The following is a 20,756-nucleotide window of genomic DNA, read 5'->3' as shown; positions in this document are numbered from 1 at the left end:
AAAATTTTCATAGCAGAAATTACATGTATGAAATACAAAAAGCAAAAATTACATGTTTTGTAACTTGTGATTTTGTAAATATGAAATAATATCATCATACTAACTGACTGTTGTAATGATGTCATTTGCAATGTTAAAGATTGTCCATTCTCCTTTCAAATGTCGTGTTTCATTGTACTAAACTTTTGCACAGTAAATCTTCATAAAGAATTATTACATATTGAATTACATATTTTAAATGATTGAAATAATAATATATATTTCATGTTATTTATAGTATCCTACCTCATATGTTCCTATTTTCTGTTTGCACTTGATGTTTATGCAGAAACAGTTGACAGGTTAGCTCCTTTTTATTCATACAAGATATGTTTATTGCATTCGACGGCAATATAAAGCAAGGTAAATAAAGTTGATTGAAATTTATCCACTTTTTCTAGTGAAATGTGTTTGGAACAGGCTGTTACCATTCATGCACTTCTGAATGAAAACATATGTCCATATCATTTATTAGGATATAATGAAGGTATGTCAAATATATTTTTTTTCAAATTTTGTTAAAATCCAAGTGCAATATAAGAACATCAAACATCCTAACTTGTTCCAGCAAACTATCCAAACCCGACGCTGTTCATCGTATTTTTGTAACATTAAATGACTTTTTGGATACATTTTATTCATATTGAAATATAATTGCAAAACGAGTGTTTCGGCGAAAAAAATCAACAGTAAAGCTAAGGCATTTCGCACAAGTGGTTTACCTTAGACACTTTAATCTGATACAATCATATCTCTAATTTAGCTCACCTGGGCTGAAAGTTGAAGTGAGCTCTTCGGGTTATATTTTGTCTGTCGTCTGTCTGTCCGTCTGTCCGTAAACTTTTTACATTTTAAACAGTTTCTCAACAACTACTGGGCCAATTTCATCAAAATTTGGCACAAATCACCTTTAGGCAAAGGGAATTCAAAGTGGTGAAAATTAAATACCACATCTTTTCTCAAGAGGAGATAATTAGGAATTATTGAAAACCTTTGAAACATTTTCAAAAATCTTCTTTTTAAGAACCATTTGGCCAGGAAAGCTGAAACTTGTGTGACAGCATTATCAGGTAGTGTAGATTGAAAGTTGTGAAAACCATGACCTCCAGGAGTAGTGTGAGGCGACAATAAGGGGCCAAATAGGAATATATAGAGTAAACCTTTTAAAATCATCTTCTCGGAAACTTATCAGCCAGGTGATTCTTAAAACTTGTTAAGACGTTGGCCTCTGGACGAGTTTTGGGCCCCACAAGGGGTTCAGAGTTTGATGTAGGTTTATATACTATATATCAACAATTGTGTAGGAACTTTTTGAGAACTGGAATGCCCAAGATTTGAATTTGTAAGATAATCTTGCTAAAAAAAGGAGAAATGATAATAAATTAAAAGATATCCAGAGGAAAAATGGATTTTTACTTATACAGGATCTATATGTATTATACTACATTGACTAGTATCATAACTCTTTAAAGCTGATTTCATCATAGTTGAGCGATGTGGCCGATGGGCCTCTTGTTTTATGTTGCTACAAATCATTTTTGGATCATTTCTAATTTTGTTTCACTCCAATGTTTTATCGTACTTTTTTTAATCTTTGCCGCATTTATTGTACTTTGTAATCAACAGTGGTAGGTTGTGTATTTTTGTCTGCTTTCAATAATTTATGGACCGGATTGGCTATTAGGTGTCCATATTTTCACTCACATTTTAGTCTTTATCTGCTCTATACGAATGTTATTTTTGTTCGGACCTTCTGACAAATACACATACGTACTTTCTATTTTCAAAGTTTTATCATGAAATTAATCATAATGAGGAAAATTAATTGTGCTATTATTGCTCAAGGAATTAGGAGATATATATATATATATATATATATATATATATATATATATATATATATATATATATATATATATATATATATATATATATATATATATATAAAGATGCGCATATACTTTCAATAATAAAGAAGGTTATCTTTTCACATGGATGTAGTTATCATATAACTAAACATACACCATTATTTTATTTTGTAGGTTTCAGAGGAAGTACGGTACGCTGCAAAGCAAAATACACAATGAACAATAGTTTACATCATGCCAAGCATTGTGTTGGATATAATATGAATTTCCATATTAATGGAAATCTAACATCAAAGTTTAAAGCTTTTCCTTGTTACATTACAAACTGTATTTTAGAATTGATAGAATTTGAGTGTACGTTCACTGAGAAAAATTCTGAACTTGAAAACCTTGATAAAACTGAAGCGAACAAAGCATCAGGCAATAAAACGGACAATATAAATCACAAGAATACAACTGCAGCTAATGGAAAATGCATAGGTAACTCTCAATTGATATTGTATAAAAAAAAAACACCACTAAACTATATTTATTTTACGATGATTGATATTTGATAAACAATTCTGCAACCTTAATTGATATAATTGATTTTTGAGCGAGGGGGGGTCATTGTTGTGGGAGAAAGCCGAAGTACTCGGAAAAAAAAACCACGTGTCCAAGCGGGCGACCGCGATACATTAGCCTCTATAACCACAGGCGATCACGGAGATAAAAACTCGGGTCGCAGCAGTAAAGAGCGATTGCATTGTCAACTGCATTACTTGGACATCCTATGTTTTTCAAAATGACAGAAACAATTCGCATGACTGTTTTCTGACTTTTTTTTTAAATTATAGATGCTGCTTCAAGCGTTGTTATTGGTTTAAGCTGTGTATTTGGTGGATGTTTACTTGGAATCAGTGCTTTTGTTCTTGTGAAGCGGCTGAGAACAAAACAACGCAGGTATGGAAAAGTTATACCCATGTCTTTCATTACAAAAATTCCAATGATAGAAAATTAATGAATATTATACTTTGGGCATTAGTTTAAAAGACACATAATTTAAACCTATTTCATATTCGGAATAGATTGCAGCTTCCACCAGTGTTTTATCAGCCAAATTATGGAGATGGGGGTGACATACCGGAGGAAAGAATCGTTACAATCGCAAATTCTTCAGAGACAGAGTATGCCGACATCGAAGAGACAATCAAGGTACACAAAAGAAAATTTTTACGTTAACGTCGAAAGAATGACCACAAACAATTTGTTTTTCTAAAAAAAATATTTTTTAAAGATAACATAAACACTCCACACAAAGGCATATGGGTATCTGAATACCGGTATATACCTGTGCCGATCCATGATTTCATGCATACCTCAATAAACTTGTGTAAAAAAAAAAAAACCCGAAGGATCTTATAACTAAAATTTCGGAAAATATAGACATTTGTTGAAAATGAGAAAATTCTAATTGGTAACACAACAAATAAACTAGTAACACATTGCCCACTCTTAGCTGAAAGATACCAAATAACAATGTGATTACATACTCAAAACATGAATTCTTGATTTATATGCAAAGAAACACAATGCCATATTTTTCTCTCTTGTTTTTTAAAATACCATTTTTTATCTTGATTGATCTCGTTTATATATTCTTAACTACACACTCTCTGATTTTTATATGAGTTCTACAGATATGCACAGCTATTTTTGTTTTCAACCACCTTCTGGTGTCCGTAATAATTAAACATTAAATCTAATGAAATGTATTTTGATATTGATTTCCTGCATATCAAGACAAAATTTCATGTAAAAATTATTCAATAATTTGTTGTGTTTTTCCTAATGGTTACATTGATAAATGAATATAAAAAATAACTAGAAAACAAAAAGTTGACAATTTTGATGGTAACTATACCATGCTTTTTGTATAGAATGATATATTTTTTTCAGTAAGCGCTAGAAAAGTTTAAATACCGGAAGAGTATAACTCATTTAAGCATTCATTCAACCGAAGTATAGCTGCAGGTCTGCAGGTCTGTAGCTCCCGGTCTGAAAAAATTCAGATAGTCGACCTCGGAGTTTCAGAGCCTCCCATAGTAAATAACTGCAATTTACGGCTCACAGAAAATGCGCTAGTTTAGGACTGATTAATCTAATTCCCTAACACATTCTGTACACATTTGATTCTAAAAAACTCCTCGGCCATTTTACAACAGATATCGTAACTTCACTTACCTCTGATATCTTTTTAAACACCACCATCAGCCCCGTAAAGTGAAGAGGTGCAATTTGTTTACATTTTAAAAGGGCGACTCTCGATCTCGACGTGAATTATTATACTTCATTTTATGAGGTCGGTTAGCATGTTTAAAAGAAAGTCTGAGGCAAGTAAGTTAACGATATCAGTAGTGAATTTCCTGAACAATTTACTTTATTTAGAATGGTACTAATTGTTTTACAGAATTTGAGTGAAAATAAGGTTAATTAGTCCAAAAATAGCGCAAGTTTCGGTTCGCTGTAAATTGCAGTTTTTACTATGGGAGACACTGTAGATCCGATTTTTTTTCAGAGCAGGAGCTAGAGACCTGCAGCTAACCGACGTATTGTTTAAAACTGCCTTTAAAACGATTAATGAAATGACTCCTTTATACATATTTTACCTACCGGTGTACTCATATACATTAACATTAAGTTTAGTTTATTTAACTTACTTTTTACTATTAAGTTAAAATGAATATGTAATATAAACTTACTTTTTATTATGAATTTGTTGACATGAAGATGTAAATATAAACAATAAAATGCTATATTTGATAAATTATGTAGGTTTAAAGGTAGCAAGTATTGCAAAAAAAATTGTACAACCCGCTTACGCTTTTTTCTGCAATGTCGCCACCTTTATATTGTTAAAAAAACACATTTACAGTTAATTAATAAAGAAAGACAACAAGCTGAAAAAGCAACCATGTTAAACGAATTGTTGCCATATGCATAGAATTTATCATTGGAAATGGTGTGTGTCGATTCTGTTCCAAAAAATGCAAAAGCAATATGAACTGTATTTTTCAGAATTTTATTTTGCTGCAAAAATATGCTGGTAACTTAGACTTCTATGATAAATAAGATTTGGAAAGACATCAATTTTTGTCAGAGGAAGGATTTCTCTTTTAAGGAATTTATAGCAAATCAGTTTTGTACAGGAAGACAATAATTCAATTTTGGTCCATTTAAGGCTTTTTTAAAGCCTTTTCCACAGATATATGGCTAACAGAAATTTAAAAAGCATGATTCTGTTGTCATTTTAGTAGACAATAATATTTTTGTACAAAAAAAAATTCAACATGAAAATTGCAGCTCATATTGCTTGAACAAACAATAACGAAAAAGAAAACAGTAACGATGTTGTTCGTTTAAAAACAAAGATATATGTCGTATAATAGCACTTTGCAATAGATGGCACCAGGTGGTAAAGGAAAAAACGTAACTTCAAATATCATTTATCGAGAAACAATCAAATAATCGATCTTTAAAAATGGACCAAATACTTCATTTGATATACAAAGATTAACAAACTGCGTTAATCTATTTTTTTTTCAAATCATATGATAAGAAAAATCACATTAGTACTAATATCAGGATATAGATAAATATCATTTTGCAAATAACACAATTTCTGAAAAAAAAACTAATTTATTTATTATATTGGGTTTTTCTGTTGTAAATTTTAGATGGTAGCCAAGGCTGTACAAGTTCCCTCCTACAAAGAAGACAGTTCATCGGAAACAAGATCTAGAGAAAATATTTATCATCATTTAAGTTTGATTGAAGACACAGTAAACAAGGAGAACAGTGCCTTGATATCCAGCGACTCTATTCCAAATAGTTTTGCTGATGATATGATATTAAGTAATAAAGGCAGTCCGTCCTTTAAATCCGTAGTGATCTGCACAGATAGTTCATCTTCGAAATCTAACGGCAATTCCAAAGTGTCACCAACAGGAAGTGCAAGAAGTGACAGATATTATGCACTGGAAAAGGAATATCTAATCTTTGATTCTAATAACGGCAAGACATGAGGTTTTAAATTGATTAAAATCAATTTTGAAAACGGAAAATATTATGGTTTTCGAACAATGGATTTAATTAATGATTGCACCGTGCTGCTATTATGCCTCATTCTTGAGTGATTTATCTTGATAGGTAATGAATTCAACGAATTATTCACAAATTGTTAACAAAAAAATTGATTAATCCTAATTATCATGAATTCAGTAATACATATACATGTAATCGATCTTGACTTGAATCTTTCGGTAAGTGTTGTTAAATTGATCATTTGTTCTTCAATCATATTCTGCATATTTGGTTTCTGAATAGAACATGCATTTTTGTAGTTAACTAATAAACACAATATAAAATTTCGAGTGAAAGGGTTAATCCAATCAACATAAGACCAATTTAAGTACTTGGAGTCAATTACTTGTTGAAATTTAATTAGTCGGAAATTATGGTGTCAAATCAAAATTAGTTGTATATTAGAAAAATAATGAAGGAAGAAGGAAAAAACTTCAAAGGGCATTAACATGCAATGTACACCACTGACCTAGTTATTTGAAAGGGCATACAAGCAATAAATACAATGTAAAATCCATACTTTTCTACCCCTATTTATATCATTGGGGTAATATGCCATGTGAGGAATGGTTACATGCATATAAGACATATATGACAATAATAGATATTATCCGGCGCAGGCGCGGGAATTTACAGTTTCAACAACGCTTATACAACGCTTAAAACTATATTTTCATTTTTATTCTCTTTTTTTTTGGTCTAATATTGGTATATTATTTTTTTTTTTTTTTTGCTTTCTTTAAAATTAAATAAAAAACCCAACTATACATGATTTCTAGATAATAAAAGACTACTTTAAAAAGAATAATTGGGAAGTCCCTCACCCCCCCCCCCCGTTCAGCTCCCCCGTTTCAGTTAAAGATATAGACATACACTGTGGAACACAATCTATTCATTGTTTGCAAAAAAGTTTATATGATTTACTACCAATCTGTCGTGGTATAAAATTGTATAAATTAAAAAACCTAATGTTTTGCATATCGATTTGCATTTTTAAACTAAATTGTTCATATCCAAATAGCTGACCGATGGTTAACTAAGCGTTTTATCCATCAAAACTAAAATCGCGCATTTAAAGGGGCATGGTCACGATTTTGGTCAAAAATTATTTTTCCAATTTTAATGTTTACAATGCTTCAGTAAGGCATTTTTAATAGGCAACCAAAATTTGAGTGTCATTTGTTGAGTTATAAGGGAGTTATAGAACTTACAATTCTTTGCTATGTAAACAAAGCCTTTGTTTACATTTTGAATGTTAAAGTGAAAATTCCAGTTTGAGATCTAGAATGAATGTGTTATATGTTAGTAACTGTTTATTCATGCTTAAAATGAATAAGACGATTGATAAATTGGCTAGAAAAAGATTTTTACCGGTATATTGAACCTATGTAAACAAAAAAAGGGCGCCCTGTTTACATGAAAAAGAATTGTGAGCCCTGTATCTTGCTTTTAACTCTACAAATGACTCCAAAGTTCATTTGATCATTAGAAATGCCTTCTTAAAGCATTGTAAATGATAAAAACAGAAAATTAGAATTTGAACAAAATCGTGGCCATGACCCTTTAAAAAACGAATCATCTCATTTTATTTGTCCATCATTTGTCAAATCTTGACTTCTGTGTATAACCCCAAAAAGTTACCAGTAAATATATTCGTTATTTCATTGCAAGTAAATATTTTGATGCAAACTATGGAGGGTAATCGTGTTCAAAAATCCAGACATGTAAACTTGTAAATCCGAATATGCAATCGTGTTGATGTGTGAGCCTGAGCATGAATATGTGTAATTCTGATCGTGTAACCTATAAAACTCGGGCATAAACACGTGTAAGATTTGACTCAGTTCCTTCACATGATGCACACTTTGCAACTTTATTGTTTACATTAGTTAATTAAACCTTCAACTTTGCACACATTCAATCCGTAGTTTCTGCATTTGTAACTTCAGGCTCGGCAATAGCACATCTGACATGATACAAATTGACAAATGTAAAGTCTACAAGTTTGTCGAATTTTGACATGACCTTTTATGGAAATAGTGACGTCACTGATAGAAAAAGGCTAGCTGCAGGTAAAGGCATGCCGTAATCGCCGGAATAAGGACGGAATAAATAAAAAAAAAATATTAGGTAAGCCTATAATCATATTATCTCTGGATAACAACATTTCATAGAGTATTATTTTTCGGAAAATTAAATTATGAGATTGGTGTACATTTAATCAAGATAATGTATAAAAGACCCCCCCCCCCCTACTTTTTTACTCGCAACAAACAAAATTGTTCCTTAAAAGACCTTAAAGAGAATGAATTATTAATAGTTTATTGAAAATTAGAGTCATAGTAGGTATACTAGCCCCCCCCCCCTCCCCCCCCCCCACCACCACCACCACGGATTAGGAATTTCATGATTTGGGGGGAAAAAATTGGAAAGGTAAGATTGGAGTTATTGGTATACCCTCCCCCACGGATTAGAATTTTCATGATTATGGGAATTCTTGTCAATATTTTTCATTATTAGTTTAGCCCCCCCCCCCAACTTCAATTTGCTTCCGACGCCACTGTTATTAGAGTACATGCAACAAATTGTTAAAGTATAGGCCTCGGCTGAATTAAGAAAATATCTCCAAATGCATCCTTATCGCTACCAAAAAGTTGTGACAAGACACCCCCCCCCCACGCGAAAAATTACACGGGGTCCGTTAGCTGAGTTGCAAAGTTATCGTGAAATTAAAATGTGTATGAATTATTTTAAGAATTGTTTCTTTGCATTGTCGGCAATATATAGGAAAAAAAGCCTATCATGAAGGTAAAAATTGACATTTTTAAAAAATTATTTTAAGCAATTATTACGGGATTGAGTATGACGTCCTGAATGTCGGTTCAATACAGACTCACTTCGTGAAGTGAAAATTTTCTAGAGAGCTAGTATAATACAGCTTTACAGCCACTTGTGAACAAGCTGCAGGTCTGTAGGTCCCCGTTTAAAAATACAGATGGACGATCTTTGAGCTACAGTGCCTCCCATAGTAAAACTTCAATTTACGGCGCACAAAAATTATGCGCTAGTTTTTTTTATTATTATTGAAGATTGTGTTATTATTTATCATTCACTTACACAACAACAAAAAGTATAAATACACGTAAAGTAACATAAATTTTTCCGCAAAAAATTACCAAATCCTTGCAGGTCGTTTATTCTAACTAATTCAGAAAAATAACAAGAGTAAAAATGGGGTACTCTATATGCAATGTTTTTGCCCAAAAATGACTAAGTTCAACAGCTGTTATTTCTATAAATTATCAGAAATCAAAATCCTAGCAATTTGCATACTTCTGATATATATGTATAAATGATCTGTTCGAGGAGTTATCGGTACAATAAGGGTACCTTTTTGACAGCCACTCGCCCGTCTGCAATTTTTACTATTTCAATAATCGGAAACCCGGTTAAAATTTCACTCTCAAAATTCTTAGAATTCAGAAGCAATGGAGTTACATGGGACCTCACGGCGGTCTTCGAACCCCATGCCGCTCTAAATATATTTACCCCCTTAGGAAATTTCTTGATCCGTCTCATTTCTAGAAAAGAGTACGCATTTACTTATATTCCAGTTTAAATTACATGTCAATTTTTTTTTAGAGATATAAGATATTAGGCATTTCCTTTTATAATACCATAAGAATTATATTACGGATATTAGCGCATTCGTCACATCGGCAACGATTTTTTTTCTACATGAACCTCTTCCTGTTTGGTCCACTTTCAATCATACCTCAATTTTTTTTTCTAAAAAGAATACCAGTGTTTTCGATAGAAAAGGTGTCGTTCATTAAAAGCTTATTGCAACAGTTTAGCTGAATATTATGTTTATTTTTCGTTCATTCCGGTCCGGCGGTTACGGCATGCCTTTTCCCTCAGCAAGGCAGTTGCCATATAAGGTCATGTCAAAATTCGACAAACTTGTAGACTTTACATTTGTCAATTTGTATCATGTCAGATGTGCTATTGCCGAGCCTGAAGTTACAAACGCAGAAACTACGGATTGAAAGTGTGCAAAGATGAAGGTTAAATTAACTAATGTAAACAATAAAGTTGCAAAATGTGCATCATGCGAAGAACTGAGTCAAATTTTACACGTGTTTATGCCCGAGTTTTATAGGTTACACGATCAGAATTACACATATTCATGCTCAGGCTCACACATCAACACGATTGCATATTCGGATTAACAAGTTTACATGTCTGGATTTTTGAACACGATTACCCTCCATAGCAAACTACCCCTGACTTGGATACGCCAAAGCGTATCCACCACTTTACTCTCATTTTTGCTGTTTCGGGCTTGTTGATGAAAAATGGAAGAAGGTTTTTGAACAATTTCACTTTGATTACTCATGCGTTAAAATTCAGTTATAGCTTACGGACATCATCTCACAGGTGTTGAAATCCCAAAGGTGTATGCCGTTACTTCAGTGCAGGCATTTTGTAGTTTCTTTGCAATGTCTTAACTTATAAGTTTATATGTTGCAGCATTATCAAATATGTTCAAAAATTTTGACTTGAAAATATTTCTTTTATCTTGTTGTTCTTTTTACGAAATTGTTTATTAACTCTAAGAAAGAAAGATCCGTAACATATTTATATTTTGATAAAAAAAAAGTCATTGCTAACCGTATCAAACATAGTGTAATACTGACTTAACATGTTATAAAGGATTATTTTTTTTATATTTTGCCTACAGCTTGTCATGAACAGGACGTAATGCTGTTCTTAAAATTAACCAATGTATATGTAGGTATAAAAAGTTTAATTTAAAATCAAGTTATCTGGTCTCTGAACTCTCATCAACAACTAAGAGCAGTTTACTAGAATGAGAATGGCAGGTTTATTGGCCAGATTATAGTTAAAACTTCAGGTAATAGAATGATTGTATTTCAAACGTTTGTGGTATTTGTGGTCTTAATATGTTCATGAAGGATGTTCTAACAATTTTTGTTTGGTCGGTAGATCTAGTGGATTCTCCAAGGAAAGAACAGATATTTTATCTGTCTGTTTTGACATGAATTACAAATGCAATATATTTTTTAAATAATGTCATTTTATACTTGACATCATATTATTTTTTGTATTTTGTTCTGTTGTTTTTTTAACTTCAAAATTAAAAGTCCTTGAAATGTCTTATTAACATCCAGTCAATATCTAGTCTGGTTACCAAAATATGATCTTTTTTGTGTTTTTGAGATTTTTTTCTTAGAAACCTAATAATGGTGCAAGACAAGTAAGAAAGGTTTGTTTTATTCCTTTACATATATGTTACAGTATCAACGGCAAATCCCACTACATGTAAACGTTAGACCTTCATTAATCATTTTGAAACATGCCAATAATCTGGCTCAGGACAATTGGAGGGTTTTTTGCCATAGTTGCTTAAAATTTACTGAAAATTATATAATACCTCAACATCAGTTTAATATCTTAAATTAATTCAAAGACACAAAAATGTCCATGTACCAGACATTTTCGTATTTTTTTTCTTAAATGAGCAGACAGTAAAGGAAACATATTTCTATAATCTTTAATGTTTTAATCAATAGTTGTAACAGCAAAGATTGTAATTTTATAACTTTAAAAAAGAACAAAGAAAACATCCGTAGCTGTAAATATTTTCAGAGAATTTTTAATAAACATTCAGTGGTTACTTGCATAATATGTAACACCACAAGAAAGATAATCCTGTCGCTCTTAGCCTGAAACAAATCCCTGGTCTCTCTGCTTCTCTCTGTTATATATTCGGATGACTCCTCTGATAGAAATTCCAGTCATTACATTTATACAGTTCGCTTGTCATTTAAAAATAAATTTTTATTAAAACTTACCAGGGAATTTATGATTGTTTGGACGTTGTATCTTGGATGTTCTCTGTAAGAGACCTGAATTAGTTTGAAACTTTCTAAATCAGATTTTTTTTTATATTTTTGGGATATGTTCATTTGCATTTATAAGACCTTTTTAAGAAAACCAATAGAAATAATGTAAAATACTTTTTAATATGCTTTGTCAACATAAAGATATTGTCGTAAAACAATAATAGATACGTGATCGTTAACCTTACCATCTTTTTCAATTGGATATTGATAAATTGTTTGTAGTTTGTTAATAAATTAAACGGAAAATAATACTTCTGAATTACTATTGAAATTTAATGCGTAATAAAATTATGATATTGAATACAAGTACACTATTGGCAACAGAATAAATAATCTTTGGACCTATTTCATTGGATCATCACACTATAGAGGTCTAATAACGCATTTTAAATGCAAGTTATTGTCATGTGTTCATTTTTAAGGAGATGATTTTTAATCGCTAATTTTAAATATTTTTAACATTTGTCAAAAGAATACTTTTTGTACTTGAAAAAATATAGTCAATTAATGTTTTGTACATAAATGGCAATGATTATTTTTTTTTTCAATCTAACCCCTTTTAAGAGCCATTTTATAAAGGAAGTAACTAACAAAGGTTACGTAAGAAGATAAAGTATTTAAAAATATATCTGACTTACAGCAGCTTATATAGTACTGGAGGCTTAAAAAGGCAGGCAGGATAGTATGTACATTACAACACTGTAAGTAATATTGATATCTGGTGGTGGGTTGGTCACAGAATTGATTGTCATCACTTTATTTTGTAATAAACCTTTGAAGTATTCTCAATAATGTTAAAAATGACTCTTGAGTTTAAACTTGGTTCTTGTCTTAAAGTTTAGCAAATCAACAAACAAAACTATCCAGATTCAACTTGTTTGTACAAAACAACCTACAAATATGTAAAATATGGCTTTATATATCAAAAACATATCTCTTCTCATTACTACATGTACATGTAACATTTTTTTCAAGATAGAAAAAAGGTAACTTTTTAAATTTACTTTTTCATGAAAATTGATATGGAGACATTTGATTTTAGTGTTACGTGTAGACATAATTATTGCACACATTTATTCTAAAAATATATACTTAATGCTAGAACTTTGTATTTCAAAATCAAATGAATAGCGTTAATTATTTGGAAATGGTACCAATTCATTCCGATAGAACTGATTGGTAATCTAAACACCACTAGCTGCTTTGTAATTTTGCATACAAACACTAGATGTTGTCCCGACATTTTTCTGGAATTTCTTTAAACAAGTCATCAATCAAAAAAGAAGACCAAATAAATCAACAAAATAAAAATGGAGGAAATGGACCACGTATTTGTAATCTGCTATCGTGTTACATTTGATATTGAAAAACATTAAATTGTATTATTAAAGTTGATGAAATAGTTTCAGATTCACATATCCAGATTCAGTTACCAGCGTTGTGATAAGTATGAGTAATTCAATTAGTGGAAGCTTAATCAGAATCAACAAGACATATTTAAGGACATATATTCCAAATTTTCCTTTGGTCGAATCAACAATCGATGTTTCTAAGTGATTGATGTATAAATTGTAGATGGTAGCAAAGGCCATACAAATTCCATCCTACAAAGAAGATAGCTCATTAGAGACAAGATCTAGAAAAAATATCTATCATCATTCAGTTTAACTTAAAGTTCAACAAAAAAGGTCAGTGGTATCAATATCGATTTTGTTCCAAATATCTTTGCTGAGGACGTAATATTCGGTAATAAAGGCAGTCAGTCTTTTAAATCAGTTGTAATCTGTACAAATAGTTATTCTGAAAAATCGAATAGCACTTTCAAAGCGTCACCAACATGAAGTGCAGGAAGAGACAAATAATATGCCCTAAAATGAAAAGAAATATCTAATTTTCAATTCATGAAGAGTTTAATATAATCTTAATTCATTTGTCAAAAGAGGTTCAATGTGAAAGAGGAAATTCGTAAAAATAAAATTGGCATTGGAACAATCATTTAAAATTTAAAAAAATACATCTTGCACTTATAATGCTCTATTGTGGAGTTAAAGCCGATTATTTAAACTCGATTTCAAATCAATTCAATGAATTATTCAACAATTGGCACAATGTGATAATTCTATCATGAATTCAGAAATAATCGATGCCAACGCAAATCGTTACCCAAAATTAATTGCACTAAACTTTTACGTGTTTGTAGATTTCATTATGTGCAGATTTATTGTTTGTATATATATTTACGAGTATTTACTACAGATGAATATGTAATATATACAAAAGGAAACTGAGGGAAAATTTGATAAGATAAGCTCTTGTTGTGAGTTACTATAAAACATGTTCTCTGCTAACCGTGACGAGTATTGTATGATACTTCATTCACGGAAATAAATAAAGACAATTCAGGAAACCTCTCCTTGGATATGGCACAAAGCGCTCCATAAACAGGATGTTAATAAAATTGCATGATATTAAGGTGTAGCTTTATCAAGATAACTGCATTATCGTCAACACAAAGGGCGGTTTTCTCTACCATATATTTAGCATTTTGATATTCTGAACGCCAAAAGCACCTTTTAACGTAGAAGTTAATATGTATATGAAGGGGTTTTTTGTAACATGCAAACATTTAAGTATATAAACCGCCGAATGAAAAGCAATTGAGATACAAAGTGTTATAGAATTTCAATTTAATTAATACATTTCCGTATGTTAAATGTTGTTTGCAAATTTCACTTTTTAGAATTTTCACTTTGAGTACTTTCATTAATGTATTCCATATCAATTTACTATGAAAAAATTTCAAATATTTGGTAATGTTATTGTTCCCATATCACATGTGGAATCACATTTCAACCTCAGTTCCTTTATAAAGTATTGGGTGTAAAAGTCTCGTATCTAGGAACCAAAGTTGAGAATGTAACCCCAAGGGTGGGTGGGTGGGAAATCTCACAACCTAACCCTACCGCATTGTTCTTCCGTCTCCTACTGTATACACATCCACCCATCAAACAGCGAAAAGGAATGACGTCACTTCGGTAGCACGTGATTTCACTTGTGATATTCCCATATCACATGTGGAATCACATTTCAACCTCAGTTCCTTTATAAAGTATTGGGTGTAAAAGTCTCTATCTAGGTATCCAAATCTCAATTTTATCTCAATATCTAGTGCCTCTTCCCAACACTCACCATAAAATATATAAACATTGAACACATTAAATTAGCATATAAAACCCTTTATATGTTATCAAAACTTTAATCATTAAAATCATAAATCATATTCAGACATGTAAATGTACATAATGTACACTTAGCTCTCTATCTCATCACTCACTCTCTACAAAGGCCGAATCAAGACTATCATACTGCATGCACTCTCGATACTTCTCTTCCATCATTCCCGCATCTTTCACACTTGTTGCCAATCTTCCAGCTACAAAATCTGATTCCACCAAGGCTGGAAGTCTACTATAATACTCGGCACTCCCTTCCCCAAACCAACCTACATGTCTCATTATCTGACCCACCTCACTCACTGAGCCTGACATAGCCAACGTAACAGCACAACCTGCCCGGAAACTGTGTGGAGTCTCACCTTCATCAGCACCAAGTTTCCGCAAATACACACGCAACCTATCATATACAACTGAATAGGAAACAGGCTGATCTAAAACCCGTGCACCCTCTGTAACAACTCGAAAGAGATAGCCACAAGACAGATCAACTCCCAAGTCTTTACATCCTGAAACAAAATCTTGTAACCCTACTACAGGACAAATAACCTTATCATCACACCTCTTTACAACAAACATATTACTCCTCCTTTTACCTCCTCGAAGAGTCTTTCCAAAAGTGTGATTAAACACAAAACCTGAATAATCTCTAAGCCACTTAACTTCTTGAGCCACCAAATTTGCAAGATCTCCTGCCCTATCTCCAGCAAAAAACTGCAATTTGAACCAAGCCTGGTCTCTCAATAAGATATACCTCTCCCTAACTGACACAGAACTCATGCTTAATCGCCCCCCTATATAGCCAACAATAGCCTTAACCTTGGTCAAAAAGATGGGTTTAGCCTGTTTTGGTACCAAATGGGCTCTCGCTTGCTCCTCTTGTATAATTTTCAAATAATCTTTCACTTGACTTGATGCAGCCGGATTCCCTAATCCAAGAGCCATGTTCCACGATCTTTCACATCCCATCTCATGAAAAATGTTCACTAATCTATTTATCATTAATGAGACAGTACCAGAAGCAAGACGTACTGGACAATTACAGTCAAATAATCCCTTGTTTCCTAAAAAACGACAGTCTATCTTATGAACTTGACTTTTACCGCACTGATCCTTCCATACCAAAAATCGCCTAATGTCATCAGGTGTACAACTTGTCAATTCTCGACCAGACATCCTCACAAGAAATTCAGTAATTTCCCTTTTCAAACAATCCTGCCTCTTTGAATCCAGTGAAGCAGACCTCCTTGCATCTAACTCCTTTAACCTCTCATCCAAGACTTGAACATCGACACTCCCTACCTGAAAAAGATTAAACAGGTTTATTCTCTGAAAATGTCAACCTGTAAGCGATCAATGCCCATTTCAGCCCCTTATTATCAAGAACATATCCCTTCTTTGTAGGGACCCGAATAACCCCCTTTTCCCCCTGCCAGCCTAACACCACACTAGATATCTTACACTCCTCAACGAGGGGCTGCCATACAGGCACTGGTTGTCTATATGGAAGAATGCATGTACATACAGGAATTTCTTGTTCCTTCAAAAATGATAAAACTGGAAAAACCATACCAAATGGAGGAAATACATAGGGGTTCAACTCCTTTCGAATATTTTGTGCGAACACATCAACCCCTGCAGTGAATGGCATTGGACATGGTGTAAAATGACGCAATACCCCACCCCCCTTGGCCTTCTTTGAATTAGAATCACTTGCCATTAAATCAACAGTGTTGGGACCAAATACTTTTTCCACTATACCCCAAGTCTTCCCATCCAACATTGAGTCAGCATAACTAATCTGTCTCGAAGGTGCATCAGCCTCATTTAACTTCGAAGGAACAAACTGTAAATTTAACTCAAAATTCAACTTCAAAGTCAAAGAAAAAATACATTTTGTAATACAGTTCAACGCCCTGTCCTTTCCCCCCTGGTTCTGCCAGACACTAAGTACAGCCATGTTATCTGTTAGCACATGTACTCTAGAATTAGCTATGTTCTCTCCAAGAGCCAATAACACCTTATAAACAGCATCTGCCTCCTTTAAATGAATAGGTCTTTGATCATTCTCTTCCCAAAAATCACTAATCTCATACCTATTCCTACCCTGCTCTACCACTGCCCCGTACTTGTACAAGGATGCATCTGAAGACAACATAACCTGCTGATGACACTCACTTCTCCACTGACAACAACCTTCCCAAGAATCTAGAAAACGCCAATGTTCTAATTCCTCCCTCAGCTCATCAGTCAAACACACATGCTTACTACTTTTTACAGCTCTAGAAATTGCCAAGTTAACCTCCCTACAAAACAGCCTACAACCAGGAACTGCAAGGCCCATTGATAAACATTTACCAGCAAATCGCTGAAGAGTTTTCACAGTAAGTTCTTTTGAACCAAGAATACTTTCTCTCAAATCAGCAAATTTCAACTTCTTGCACTCTGGCAAAATATAAGCTTGTTTTTTGGAATCAACCAAAAAACCCAGAAACTTGACACATGTCAATGGAACAAACGAGCATTTCCTTAAAGCCAAAGTATAACCCAACCTTGTCAACACTTCTACTAATATGTATGCGACCTTACAACCTTCTACATATGGGTCCACAGCACCAGAGACATTCGCGATAGCCAACCTATCATCAATATATTGTACAGTACTTATAGACCGACTCCGAAGGTATGACGTAACAACCATCCCAATTGTCTGGTATATAAAAGGCGATGCCTTGAACCCAAAAGGAATTACCGTATACACCATAACATAACCACCAAAAATAAGCCCAAAGTATCCCTGAGAATCATTGGACAACCTAACATGATCGTATCCAGATTTTTCATCTGTCGTTATCAGAAATGCATTACACCCTACAAGCCTATGAACATCTCTCAAAGTCTCCAGCTGAAAGGGAAGATCCTTCACCCAGAGGTTCAAAAATCTGTCATCATGACATAGTCTTGGTTTACTTGGTTCAATTGTCAATGGCATCACAATATGGGGCATCTCACACTCACCGACTTTACCAAGCACTCTTATAGCACCTGACCTTATCTTTTCATACAAAACATCACAAATAAAAGCATGATACTTTTTACATAAAGCAGAGTTAGGGAATACAGCACTTGGGGGCAACTCAGAATCAAATGACTTTCCACGAAAATTCCCTTTAAAATGAGTAAAAAACTCTGTCACATCCACTCCCTCTGTAAGCCACTTTCTCACCCTCAATATCATATCTTCATTCACTCCACTCCTCTCTAACACATATTCCCAGGCCAAAACATTTCTATTCAACTGTCCTGCAATAAATGAATCTGGACTATATACCAGCAACTGGTTCATATCAAAATCAGAACCTTCAATTACAGATTCTGCACTAACTCGGTGGGTTGCAAGTGAAGGAGTCCCACCACTGATTGTCACCCATTCTCCCTTCTGACGAGGAACTATTCTCATGGGATTAAATTCTACCATCTTGTTAAACTCAGCAGTAACCTGATTATCATTAATCAACACTGACGCTCCATTATCCTCCTACAAATTAAAATCATAATTCATTTAAAGGTCATATGGTGACAATCATAGTGGAACTCCTTCACTTAACAACCCACGTGGACTTGGTCCACTAAGGCATCAGTGTCCTCGGGTTGCAAGATCAGGAATTCTTATGCATGTATGATATATAACAAACAATCCAGTTCCATCAAAACATTTAATGTGTCACTTTAACTAAAATGACCATCTTCATCAAAAATATATGTGTATTTTCCACTACAGCCATTTACAATTCTTCCAGCTGCATAAATCAATCAAAGCAAAATTAAGTTCATAAATGAACCTTAAATGAACAAAATCTTGTTACAAAATTGTATTCTTACAATTAAATGCACAAATTTCCATACATATGTATTTTCAATTCACTTTCTCCTAGCAGCCTTCATCAACTCACAATCTTTAACTAGATGTTGTGTCGAATCACAAAAATGACAAGCTAACCTACTAGCATTCCTTCTTCCCATACCTCCCATTGGTCTGTAACCCCGCGGCCTTGAATAAGTACCAAAGTTTGAAAATGGATGAAATGGATAAGGCTGAAAACCAGGGGCACCTAGAAGAGGCGTTGAATACATAGGGTACAATCCAGCTAATGGAGAATTTGAACCTTTAGAACCTTGATCTTGTTCCATCTCACCCCTCATCTTCACACCCTCACATTTGGACCCCAAGTTTTGTCCTTCTTTAATACATTTATTAACTGCTTTTGACACCAGATCAGCTCCCTGCCCCCCTAGAACTGTAAGACATAAATTCGCGATATTCACTTTCCCTTGCAGACGACCACACTGCCTATACAATTCTTCATATACTTCCATATCTTTATCCCCCAACTTTCTACTTAAGCGAGCTAATTCATCAAGAGTTATTAATATCAGAGGTTCACTAGGGTCCTGCTGAGCAGCTAAAGCTTTAACCCTCTCCTTCACCTTCGAAACATCCTCCTTCTCCAACTTCTCTAGCATCAGCAGTCTCCTTTCCATGTCATCAATCGTCTTTCTCTTTTTCACTGGGGTGGCCTCATTCTAAAATAAATAGGATTTGCTCAATTTTAGGATTCGCTCATTTTTTTTTTTTTTTCCACACACACACACACACACACACATACAATATAATAGACACAGTACCTCCACAGTATTGTCTTCAGTCTGATTCTGTCTCTCTGCAGGTGCACCAGATGTACTCGGACCCGCTTCATCATCCTGCAACACCTGCCCTTTGGGCTGTCCCCTTTCATTCGCTGCTAGTACACAATAGTGCAACAGTAACTTTGCTGCGTCACAATCTCGAATATCTTTCCCTACAAGACAGACTTTGCACGTAACAATCAGACAATATCAACTAGACACATAATAGTGATAACACCACTATTACATCACGATAATTAAACCAGAGTAAGTGATCAAGACTAAATATCGCCCATGCTAATCTATTCAAGTACACAGTTTACCTGCTAACTCCAACAACTCATCCATTGGTTCTCTCGTTATCTCCATCACTGCCTTGGCGATATCCCTCAACTGCAGCGCCTCTGTGCGCTTCCCGACACTGATTCTCGCCAACTCCTTAACATTTTCAAACTGCCCATCCTTTACCTTCCTGATTACAGGTAGCAACGTAAGCCCCTTCAGACTGTGTCTCTTCTTTAAAACTACCGGCTGAACCATCTAAAATATAAACAATCATGACGTAAGCATTCATGCTCGACCCGAACTTTCCCGTCCGGATAAATACGGATAAACGAAGTAGATAATATACAGACATAAAATAAAATTTCACGCTTCCTACATTGTAGTCAATATCCACATTCTTCTTTAATCATATATAAAATGCATTTAAATGAAAACCCAGCTTAGATATTCCAATTTCACACAAAACGCCGCTCCACGGCATGTCTCATATATCATTTAATGGCCCCTGCCATATTCCAAATACAATCCAGTTCAAATCTGCGACATCCAACAGTCACATTAACTCAAATATTCTCTAAAGATATCCAACAATC

General features: G+C 33.6%; 2 protein-coding genes across 3 annotated transcripts; one reads left to right on the top strand and one right to left on the bottom strand.

Annotated features, from left to right (window-relative positions):
* Positions 1–224: 224 nt before the first annotated feature.
* LOC105330286 (uncharacterized) lies at positions 225–6,680 on the top strand. Its single transcript, XM_066083449.1, has 6 exons — positions 225–341; positions 441–526; positions 2,082–2,387; positions 2,744–2,849; positions 2,975–3,101; positions 5,624–6,680. Exons 1-6 carry the CDS (start codon positions 265–267, stop codon positions 5,969–5,971), a joined length of 1,050 nt encoding a protein of 349 aa, XP_065939521.1. The 5' UTR covers positions 225–264; the 3' UTR covers positions 5,972–6,680.
* An 8,537-nt stretch (positions 6,681–15,217) lies between these two features.
* On the bottom strand, positions 15,218–20,254 carry LOC136269686 (uncharacterized). 2 transcript variants are annotated; one of them, XM_066081439.1, is made up of 5 exons: positions 20,202–20,254; positions 19,879–20,051; positions 19,681–19,776; positions 18,578–18,730; positions 15,218–16,494 (listed from the first exon to the last, which is right to left on the bottom strand). In XM_066081439.1, exons 1-5 carry the CDS (start codon positions 20,245–20,247, stop codon positions 15,286–15,288), a joined length of 1,677 nt encoding a protein of 558 aa, XP_065937511.1. In that variant the 5' UTR covers positions 20,248–20,254; the 3' UTR covers positions 15,218–15,285. The 2 variants fall into 2 exon arrangements, with proteins under 2 accessions (XP_065937511.1, XP_065937512.1); XM_066081440.1 differs by lacking the exon at positions 18,578–18,730 and having other exon boundaries at positions 15,220–16,494.
* Positions 20,255–20,756: the final 502 nt, after the last annotated feature.

Source organism: Magallana gigas, chromosome 4 (genome assembly GCF_963853765.1).
Source record: "Magallana gigas chromosome 4, xbMagGiga1.1, whole genome shotgun sequence".
Taxonomy (NCBI): domain Eukaryota; kingdom Metazoa; phylum Mollusca; class Bivalvia; order Ostreida; family Ostreidae; genus Magallana; species Magallana gigas.
The sequence above is the reverse complement of the archived record's forward strand: the minus strand, read 5'-3'. Positions and strand labels throughout refer to the sequence as shown.